The sequence below is a fragment of the Ursus americanus genome, chromosome 32 (assembly GCF_024610735.1).
Source record: "Ursus americanus isolate L20-20 chromosome 32, mUrsAme1.1.p, whole genome shotgun sequence".
Lineage (NCBI taxonomy): Eukaryota > Metazoa > Chordata > Mammalia > Carnivora > Ursidae > Ursus > Ursus americanus.
In genome coordinates, this window is record NC_142158.1 from 7,951,152 (window position 1) to 7,962,573 (window position 11,422).

The following is an 11,422-nucleotide window of genomic DNA, read 5'->3' on the forward strand; positions in this document are numbered from 1 at the left end:
AGCACGTGTGTGCCTGGGAGGCCAGCTGGGCATAGTATGGTTTTGGAAATAATGAAGTACTAAGGGTAACAATATGTGGTTTTTAGTTTTGTTTTTGGTGGGAAACGATCACCTTAAGGTAGATTTTCTGTTTCTAAAAGTTTAACTGTAAATACTGTTAGCATACGGCTGAATATTGAACTTGAAACGTGTGAACAGTAAACGTTAATTGCGTTCATGTTTTTGTTATCTTTTCAACAAAAAAGCTTGCAGTAAATGCTTTCATTCTTATCCTGTGTTTTTTGATCATCTCTTATAGACCTGAACAAGTTCTTTCTCGTTTTGAAGTGACTTTGAACCACTAGGAGACAAGGAGCAGTCTCTGATCTGTGCCCTGCTCACAGTATCTGGCACATAGTAGGTGTTTATTCAGTTTACCTGTCTCTACCTAGACAGTGTGGGGGAGGGGCGCCCACCCCAGAGCCTCTGGTGGCACAAGCTTGTTCCTCTAAAAATCTTGCCTCCTGGTGGGGAGGAGTTAAGATGGTGGAGGCATATTGGCTTGTTTTGTGCTGCGAACACAGCTAGTTATCAAATCATTCTGAACACCCAAGAAATCAATCTGAGGTCTGAGAGAGCAAAAACTACAAGTCTACCGGTAGAAAAGCGACCACCTTTTGGAAGGTAGGAGGTGTGGAGAGTTGGCTTGCAGAGATATAACTGTGGGTACAGAGGTGGGAGGGAGCCTGCTTATGGAGGTTACCACAAAGTATTTAAGCAGTGGAGTGCAAAATCTGAACTTTTAGCAGTCCGCTACTGTGGGTCACGTCCCTGGCTAAAAGGTGCTCAGGTGGTGAAGCAGGGCAGAGTGCCAGGAGTGACAGGGTGGTCTGAGGATTCCCTGGGTTGCAGGAAGAATGGGTGGTGCCAAGGTGCTGTGTTGTTCCTTGGCAGAGGAGTGGGGATGCTGGCTAAGAGCAGCAGGTCTTGGTTCCGGCTTTCTGCTATTTCACTAAACACTGCAGAACTGCTGTGAGGTGGTGAGACTGCTTTCCTGGGATGGGCAGCAGATGGCAAAAGTGCGGGGAGACCCTCGCCCAGAGGAACAGTGTGGGTCCATGCCTTGGGAGTTCCTAAAATTTGGAGTTTTGAAACTAAGTTATATGCCTGAGATAAAAAAGCCTGGGTACAAGCAGGGTGAATGCAGGGTTCTGATGGAAACTGGGAACATGAGAGGTGATTGATTGCTCTTCCGTGAGGGCTCAGTGAAGAGTGGGGGTGAGAACTTTCAGCTCCAGGGCTAGTGTGTGGGTCGCCGCCATATTCATCCTGCCCATCAGCTCAGAAAGTCTTCAGGGAGCAAAACGCACCACCTAATGGAGGATGGTCTGCTTATAATGCCCTGCTCCCCTGCGCCCCGGCAGCCCATTTCCACTAGGGCAAGCCACCTGAGAATCAGCCCAACAGGCCCCTACCCACAAAAGACCAGCACAAACAACTGGCTGGTACCAAGTCTACTAATCGTAGAGTGCTGCAAAGTTTCAGCTCTAGGGGAAATAGGATCTAGCTTCCTTTTTACTTTCGTTCTTTATTTTTTTTTTTATTATTCATTTATTTTCTTTTTTCCATTCCTTTTCTTCTTATTTTTTAACTTATATGTTTTAATGTATTTTTTATTTTTTTGTTTATTTTCATTTTATTTTATTTATTCATTTGAAAATTTTTGGATCTAGATTCTTTTAACAAACAGACCAAAACACACCCAAGGTCTACTTTTTTTGCTATTTTTTTCTTTGTTTTTTTGTTTTTTTATTTGTTTTTTCTGTCTTTGTTTTTTGTTTTTTTTCTGGACAAAATGACAAGATGCAGAAGTTTACCCCTGAAGAAAGAACAAGGAGTAGAACTCACGGCCAGGGATTTAATCGATACAGATAGAAGTAAGATGTCTGAGCTAGAATTTAAAACAGTAATCATAAGGATACAGCTAGGCTTGAAAAAAGCATAAAAGACACAAGAGAATCCCTTATTGCAGAGATAAAAGAACTAAAATCTAGTCAGGTCCAAATTAAAAATGCTATAACCAAGATGCAATCCTAAGTGGAAGCCATAAAAACGAGATGTACGAAGTAGAGGAGCAAATCAGTGATATAGAAGATAAAATTATGGAAAATAATGAGGCTGAAAAGAAGAGGGAAAGAAAGGTAATGGATCACAAACATGGACTTAGGGGAATTAGTGACTTATTAAAATGTAATAATATTCATATCACGGGAGTCCCAGAGGGTGAAGAGAGAGAAAAAGAGGTAGAAGGTTTATTTGAACAAATTACAGCTGAAATTCCCTAAACTGGGGAAGAACACAAACATCAAAATCCAAAAGCATAGAGAACTCCCAATAAATTCAACAAAAGCTGACCATCAACAAGGCTTATCGTAGTTAAACTCATGAAATACGTGGACAAGGAAAGAATCCAGCAAGGGGAAAAAAGTCCTTAACTTACAAAGGAAAACATCAGATTCACAGCAGACCTGTCCACAGAAACTTGGCAGGCCAGAGAGGAGTGGTAGGATATCTTCAGCGTGCTGAATGGGAAAAATATGTAGCCTAGAATTCTTTATCCAGCAAAGCTGTCATTCAGAATAGGATAGATAAAGAGTTTCCCATACAAACAAAAACTAAAGGAGTTCATGACCCCTGAACCAGCCCTGCAAGAAGTTTTAAGGGGGACTCTTCAAGTGGAAGAAAAAAGACCAAAAGCAACAAAGACTAGAAGGGACTGGAGAATATCACCAGAAACACCCAACTCTACAGGTAACACAGTGGCACCAAATTCATATCTTTCAGTAATCACTCTGAATGTAAATGGACTAAATGCTCCAATCAAAAGACATAAGGTGTGAGAATGGATAAAAAACAAAGCAAGATCCATCTGTCTGTTGCCTACAAGACACTCATTTTAAACCTAAAGATACCTGCAGATTGAAAGTGAGGAGATGGAGAACCATCAATCGTGCTAATGGACATCAAAAGAAAGCCAGGGTAGCCATACTTACATTAGAAAAACTAGATTTTAAAACAAAGACTATAATGAGATAAAAAGGGCATTATATCATAATTAAGGGTCTATCCATCAACAAGATCTAACAATTGTAAATATTTATGCCCCCAACTTGGGAGTGCCCAAATATACAGATCAATTAATAATAAACATAAACTCATTGATAATAATAGCAGGGGACTTTAACATCCCATTCACAGCAATGGGCAGATCATCTAAGCAGAAAATCAACAAGGAAACTGGTTTTGAATGACACACTGGACCAGATAGACTTAACAGATATATTCAGAACGTTTCATCCTAAAGCAGCAGAACACACATTTTTTTTGAGTGCACATGGAATATTCTCCAGAATAGATCACGTACTGGGTCAGCCCTCGACAAGCACAAAAAAGATTGAGATCATACCATGCGTATTTTCAGACCACAACTCTATGAAACTTGAAGGCAGCCACAAGAAAAAATTTGGAAAAACCTCAAATACATGGAGTTGAAAGAGCATCCTACTAAAGAATGAATGGGTTAACCAGAAAATTAAAGAAGAAATTAAAAAAATATATGGAAGCAAATGAAAATCAAAACACGACAATCCAAAACCTTTAGGATGCCGCAAAGGCAGTCCTAACAGGGAAGTGTATTGCAATACAGGGCTACCTCAAGAAGCAAGCAAAGTCTTAAATACACAACTTAACCTTATACCTAAAGGACCTAGAAGAGGAACAGCAAATAAAGCCTAAAGCCAGTAGAAGGGAAATAATAAAGATTAGAGCAGAAATAAATGATATAGAAACAAAACTCCCCCGGTAGAACAGATTAACAAAAGAGCCTGTTCTTTGAAAGAATTAATAAAATTGGTAAACCCCTAGCCAGACTTACCAAAAAAAGAAAGGATCCAAAGAGATAAGGTCACAAATGAAAGAGGAGAGATCACAACCAACACCATGGAAATACAAACAATTATAAGAGAATACTATGAAAAATTATATGCCAGTGAACTGGGCAATCTGGAAGAAATGGACAATTTCCTAGAAACTTACTACCAAAACCGAAACAGAAAGAAATAGAAAATTTGAACAGACCCATAACCAGCAAAGAAATGAAGTCAGCAATAAAGTCTCCCAACAAACAAAAGTCCTGGGCCAGGTGGCTTCCCAGGGGAATTTTACCAAACACTTAAGAGTTAATATGTGTTCTTCTCCGATTGTTCCAAAAAATAGAAATGGAAACTTCCGAACTCATTCTACAAAGCTAGCATTACCTTGATTCCAAAACCAGACAAACACCCCACTAAAAAGAATTACAGGCCAATATCCTTGATAAACATGGATGCAAAAATTCCCGAGAAAATACTAGCAAATTAAATTCAATGCTACGTTAACTGAATTATTCACCATGATCAAGTGGGATTTATTCTTGGGCTGCAGGGGTGGTTTAGTATTTGCAAATCAATCAACATGATACACCACATTAATTAAAGAAAGGATAAGAACCTGTCAAAGGATAAGATCCTGTCAATGATGCAGAAGAAGTATTTGACAAAATACAGCGTTCGTTCTTGATAAAAACCCTCAACAAAGTAGGCATAGATGGAACATACCTTAATATTATAAAGGCCATATACGAAGGATCCACAGTTGATATCCTCAAAAGGGAAAAACTGAGAGCCTTTCCCTACGGTCAGGAACAAGACAAGGATGTTCGCTCTGTTATAGTACTGGAAGTCTTAGCCTCAGCAATCAAACAACAAAAAGAAATTAAAGGCATCCAAACCAGCAAGGAAGAAGTCAAACTCTGACCATTTGCAGACGATGTGATACTCTATGGAGAAAATGCGAAAGACTCCACCTAAAATTGCTAGAACTGATACATGAATTCAGCAAAGTTGCAGGATATAAAATCAATGTGGAGAAATCTGTTGAATTTCTAAACACCAGTGACAGAGCAGCAGCAAAACAAATCAAGGGGTCGATCCCATTTACAATTGCACCAAAGTAAGATACCCAGGAATAAACCTAACTTAAAGAGGTAAAAGATCTGTACTCTGGAAACTATACAACACTTTTGAAAGAAATTGAAGAGGACACAAAGAAATGGAAAAGCGTTCCATGCTCATGGATTAGAAGAACCCACATTGTTAAAATGTCTATACTATCCAAAGCAATCTACACATTTAATGCAATCCCTATCAAAATACCACCAGCATTTTTCACAGAGCTAGAACTAACAATCCTAAAATTTGTATGGAACCACAAAAGACCCCGAATAGCCAAAGCAATCCTGAAAAAGAAAAAGAAAACAAGGCATCACAATTCCAGTCTTCAAGCTCTTTACAAAGCTGTAGTCATCAAGACAGTATGGTACTGGGACAAAACAGACACATAGATCAATGGAACAGAATAGAGACCCCAGAAATGGACTCACAACTATATGGTCAACTAATATTCAACAAAGCAAGAAAGAATATCCAATGGAAAAGAGACAGTGTCTTCAGCAAATGGTGTTGGGCAAACTGGACAGCAATATGCAGAAGAATGAAACTGGACCACTTCCTTACATCATACACAAAAGTAAATTCAAAGTGGATGAAAGGCCTAAATGTGAGACAGGAATCCATCAGCATCCTAGAGGAGAGCACAGGCAGCAACCTCCTTGACCTCAGCTGTAAGCAACTTCTTACTAGACACACTGCTGGAGACAAGTGAAACAAAAATAAAAATGAATTTATGGGACTTTATCAAGATAAAAAGTTTCTTTTTGCTGCACAGCAAAAGAAACAATCAAAACTAAAAGGCAGCCTATGGAATGGGAGAAGATACTTGCAAACAACATATCTGATAAAGGGTTAGTATCCAGGATCTATAAAGAACTCCTCAAACTCAACACCCCAAAACCAAATAATCCAGTTAAGAAATGGGCAGAAGACACGAATAGACATTTTTCCAAAGAAGACATCCAGATGGCTAAGAGACACATGAAAACATGCTCAACATCACTCATTGACAGGGAAATACAAATCAAAACCACGATGAGATACCACCTCACACCTGTCGGAAGGCCTAAAATTAACAACAGAGGAAACGACAGATGTCGGTGAGGATGTAGAGAGAGGGGAACACTTGTGCACTGTCGGTGGGAATGCAGACTGGTGCAGCCACTCTGGAAAACAGTACGGAGGTTCCTCAAAAAGTTAAAAACAGAACTACCCTGTGACCCAGCAATTATACTACTAGAGGTACTAGTAGCAATACAGATTCGAAGGGGCTACGTGCCCCCCGATGTTTATTGCAGCGTTATTAACAATAGCCAAACTATGGACTGATGAATGGATAAAGAAGATGTGGTACATACATACAATGGGATATTACTCAGCCGTCAAAAGAATGAAATCTTGCCATTTGCAATGACGTGAATGGAACTAGAGTGAAATAAGTCAGAGAAAGGCAGATACCATAGGTGAAATTTATGAAAGAAAACAGATGAACATACCTTATGGGAAGGGGAGAAGGAGAGAGGAAACAAACCATAAGAAACTCTTAAGGACAGAGAACAAACAGGGCTGCTGGAGGGAGTTGGCAGGGGATGGGCGAGATGGGTGAAGGGCATTAAGGAGGGCACTTGCTGTGGTGAGCGCTAGATATTGTATGCAAGTGATGAATCACTAAATTCTACTCCTGAAACCAATATCGCACTGTATGTTAACTAAAATCTAAATTAAATAAATAAATAAATATAATTAAATTTTTAAAAAAGGCAAAAAAAAAAAATCTTGACTCTGTACTGAGTGCTATTTCTTTTAGAAGGCTAGTATTTTGATAAAAGAAGAATTTTGGCCATATTATAAGTTAGCGAGTTTTTTTCTTTCAAGCTAGCAATTTTAATGGTAAAGGGGATTACTTCCATAGAAATTGGTGGTCAGATTTCTTCTGTGTTTCAGAAGGGCCACATTTATTTCTTTAGTTTTACTGCTTCTTATCTGAAATGAGGATTGGTCAAAACATATCCTGACGTGTCTGTTTTTGTTATTTGGACACTGATGGCTGGTGCCCTTTTGCAAAGTCATGGGGCCCTCGTTGACCTTGAAGAGCTCAGACACCTTCAGGGGAGTGGAGCTGTGTGTTCTCCTACAGGCCCAGACAAGGAGATAGGCATCCTGCCTTCTGGGCTCATGGCTAACTTGGGGGCAAGAGGGACCCGGAGGCACTTGGCACCCAGACTCTGTGATTAGCTGTCTTCCTGCTGTGCCCTTAATGATCTTGTTTGCTTTCCTCTTGGTTGTAATGTGGCCCTTCAGCATGCTTCGGAGTTTCCAACACTAAAACAAGCCTTTTATGTAACATAAGTCTTAGAACTTGCTAACGCACTGATGCCAGCTTCCGTGACTGCTCTTCATCTGTGCCAGCTGTCTGACCTCAGATGCAGTGGAGGGTCAGCCTACCCTGTCGTCCACGCAGACGCCAGAGTTTCCTTCGCTCGGTAAATGTGTCTAACCTCCCAGAATCTTCCGCTGCCACCCTTGGGAAGAATCCGAAGCCACAGAAGCTTGGCTGATGGAAAAGCAGCATCGTGTTCTTTGTTTTCCTTTTAGGATTCCATCCCCGTGTCTACCTCCCTCCTCGGAGACACTTCTGACACGACCTCCACTGGCCTTGCGCAGCGCTTGGGTACGTACCGCGGCTGGGGCTGCAGAAGCAGCACATGGGGATCTCGCTGTTAAATGGAACCATGAGGCCAGGCGCTAGAACGAACGCATCCTTATACTGAGAGAGAAGCACAGACCTTTGTATGTTGGTTTTTCTTTAAGGAGGGCTAGGCCATGCCCATGTCCCTGACTGTCTCAGCCAGCATGTTCCCGCGGGGCTCCCATGTCTTGCCTTGGCTGCTGTCCAGGCGGATGAGTGACAAGGTGACTTAGTTCCCTCCTGTAAGCGCGTTACCTCCTCGTGGGAGGAGAGAGTGAGTGATGCCCACAGTACCCATCAGGCAGTGGGTCGGGGTCGCCTCCTGGACCGTCCTTCACTCTCCATGTGTGCAGAGCTGGCGAGAGGGGAGACTGGCCTGACCGGAGTGTGGCGTCGAGGGTGGTAAGCAGGAACGTGAGGTTGAAGGCTCCACCCTCTCCTGCGCCTGGAACATAACGTCCTGTAAAAAGCTAGGTAGTTCAGGTCAGGACGGCTGTGCCCTGCTCCTGCCAGTGTGCAGGGCGCCCGGGGACGTGGGACAGCGGGGCAGACTCTTTCTCCTCGGTATTCGTGTGCACCAGTGTCCCTGCTAGTGCCCTGGACGCACCGGGCTCTGGGGGTGGAGGCGAAGGAGGCCCGGCCTCTGATGTTGAGGACGATAGTTGAGTGGTGCCGACAGTTCTGTCAACCTGATCCCTGCTCAGTGGTGTTTATATGCCAGTCACTCTGGGAAGCCCCCGTGTGACCAGCATGGCTGCACGGTGGATGGGGAGCAGGGGAGTAGCGGACAGGGTGACGGTGGGTCGTTCTAGACCTGTCGCTCTGGCTTCCCTGCATGCGGAGGGCAGAGACCACGTGGGCGGCTGTGGTGTTACAGAAACATCCACTGTACTTTTTCTTTAGCCCAAAGTTAGAGAAACCTGGCTGGTAACTAGTGTTACCCAACTAGTTACCCAACTAGTAAGTTACTTTGGTAGCTTCTTATTAGGAAGTAATTTTAAATTTACAGAAAATTTGCCTCAAAATTTACAGGGAGTTCCTGCTTAGCCTTCACCCGGGTTCCCAGGTATCATTCCCTATGTGGATGTTGGTATTTTTTCCTGAACCATGTAAAAGTAAGTTGAAGACGAGACGCCCCTTTGTTCCTACGTACGTCCCTGTGCGTCGGCCAGTGTTGAAGGGCTGACATACTGTGTCATGCCCTGCCTGGTCCGGGGGGACACGGGCGTGCTCATGTGTGTGGAGCACTGATCGCCCCAGGGCAGGAGACGGATTCTGCCGGAGAAGGCTGGTGGGAGCTTGTTTTCTGTGCCATGAATAAATCGTTTATGCCAATAAAGTGAAATGGGCTCAGGGAATCCTTGCAGGGGAAGCCTAGTAGCACTTTGTATGCAACAAACTAGTTTGTTTGTTTTTTATTTTCTTAGTTTCATGCAAATGATGTTTTTTTAAAATTCTTGTTTGGTTTACATCAATTTATAATATGTATAAATTGAAACAGAACATAGACAAAAAAATATGTCCTCACCAATTATTAAATTCAGATATTAATGAAGGGTTGTCTCGCATCTGTGTCAGCAAAACCTGGCAGCCCTTAGCTATTGCCCAGCAAGGACAGGCACACGGAAAAGGCTGGAAAAGTCAGTGGTATGATGTGGCGGCAGGCCGCGCCAAAGGGATGCTGATGCCCGGGTGCTGGGATCTTGAAGGAGCCATCCAGCGCTGCCCTGTCCTGTGCTGGTCCCCTCGAACTTCGGTCTGGACCCTGCAGCTGAAAATGCGTTACTTGTCTGGAGGGGTAATGGGGAGAGAGAGGCATCCTGAAAGAGTATCTTCTATGGAGGGTGAAGGGAAGTGGGAAAAGAGAAGATCTAGTGGGTTCCGAGTAACCCCAGAAACACTGGAGGGCTTTGGTGTGCATGGGGCATCCTTACTTCGTGGCAGCCCAGAGGGCAGAGGTGGGCCTGCTGGGTGGACGGTGCAGGCGGGCACAGTTTTACTCCCTGTGAGGTCCTTCTTAGCAAGTAGAGTGATTGGAATCAGAGTGGCCTCTACTTGGGGCCAAGGAATTTCCTGCCACTGAACGACAGTAGGTTGGCAGGCTGTGACTGGACAGGTACTAGCCTCCCCATCCTCACCTCACATATGACAGGGCTGGCATGGCATGTCTGTGGGCTGGGGGGGTGCCTCTGTGGGGAGTAGGAGTTCGCACTTGCCCTGTGTGTGCGGTGAGGCCGAGGGAGGAGGCCCAGCGAGGGCGTGGTGGGTATTGAACTGGTTTAAGGCTTACTGCCCGCAGGGTGTTCCAGATTCTGGGCGTGGCACTGGGCGCGGTTCTTGCAGTTGGAGCTGTGCACCTCAGCTCTTACTGGTTCTGTAGAAAGGGCTAGCACATATCTTCAGCGTCACATTGGAAGTCCTGCGTTTGCGTGTATGTGCACACGCGTAGTCATGTACGTGCGTGCGCGTGTTATCTAAACAAATGTGCAGACACGTGGGAGTATCTCTGGGAAGGGAGCGGGATTGCTAGAGAGGGTGGTACTGACGGAGAACTTAAATATTTTAATTAATATTATCTGTATTTTCAAAAAGTAAAAAAAAAAAGCAAACCAACTTTTTACGTAGAACAGCGGCTCAACCGTTAGGGCTTGGATCCCCTGGAGCGCTTGTGACCGTAGCTCTCGGGCCCCACCCGCTGCCTCTCTGGCTCAGTGGGTCTGGGCTGGCGTCTGAGAATCTGCGTCTCTGCCAAGTTCCCAGGTATCACTGCTGACCAGGGCCACCCTTGCGGAACCCGCGCTGTGGACAGTGGGAGGGGGTCTGCGTGACCGTAGTCTGCATTTGCAGCCGCTGCCGTGAGGAGCATTAAATATTAGAACCTTTTGTCCCTACAGCCCCATTCTCTTTTCCCAGGCCCGGCTCCGCTGTCAGGTATGTGCGAGGCTCACAGTCTCCAGGCATTTCAGTCACGTCTGTGCCCATGTGTTTTCTCTTTTTAGCCAGGAAGACCAACAAACAGGTGTTTGTCAGCTATAACCTTCAAAACACAGACAGTAACTTCGCATTACTGGTAGAAAACAGGATCAAGGAAGAAATGGAGGCTTTTCCGGAAAAGTTCTAGCAGAGTGGCAAAAGTGAGGATTTATAACTTATGTGCAATATACATTTAAATAAATGGATTGAATTTCACTGTTTGTCAGTAGGTTAATGTGTTTACATTTGGTTTTTATTTTATTTTATTTTATTATTTTTTAAAGATTTTATTTATTTGACAGAGATAGAGACAGCCAGCGAGAGAGGGAACACAAGCAGGGGGAGTGGGAGAGGAAGAAGCAGGCTCCTAGCGGAGGAGCCTGATGTGGGGCTCGATCCCATAACGCCGGGATCACGCCCTGAGCCGAAGGCAGACACTTAACCGCTGTGCCACCCAGGCGCCCCTACATTTGGTTTTTAAATCTTAATCTGACTTCCCTTCTTCCGCTCACCAGAGTGTGGGCCGAAAAGCTGCAATCCATCAGCCTGGGGAAGGAGAAGAGCAAAATAGCAGTCAAGTGCGCGTGTGGCCGCTCGGTAATAGGGACCGGGTTAAAGTGGGATTTTGTTGGGACTGCAGAGGGCTAATCTGATAATCCAGAAAGGAGGTAAATTAGTCCTGACTCTGCTGTGTACACTCCCAATTAGAATGAAAGTAATAGGTCTTTATAAA

At 44.0% G+C, this 11,422-nt stretch overlaps 1 protein-coding gene across 3 annotated transcripts in view; it reads left to right on the forward strand.

Moving 5' to 3' along the window:
• PSMG4 (proteasome assembly chaperone 4) overlaps positions 1-11,422 on the forward strand; it is a 45,538-nt gene that overhangs the window by 3,966 nt on the left and 30,150 nt on the right. The window contains exons 2-3 of one of the 3 annotated variants that reach the window (XM_087858240.1): positions 7,623-7,698; positions 7,839-10,709. In XM_087858240.1, coding sequence (XP_087714366.1) covers positions 7,623-7,698; positions 7,839-7,936 — 174 coding nt within the window. In that variant the 3' untranslated portion in view covers positions 7,937-10,709. The other 2 variants (XM_045811667.2, XM_087858239.1) reach the window with 2 other exon arrangements.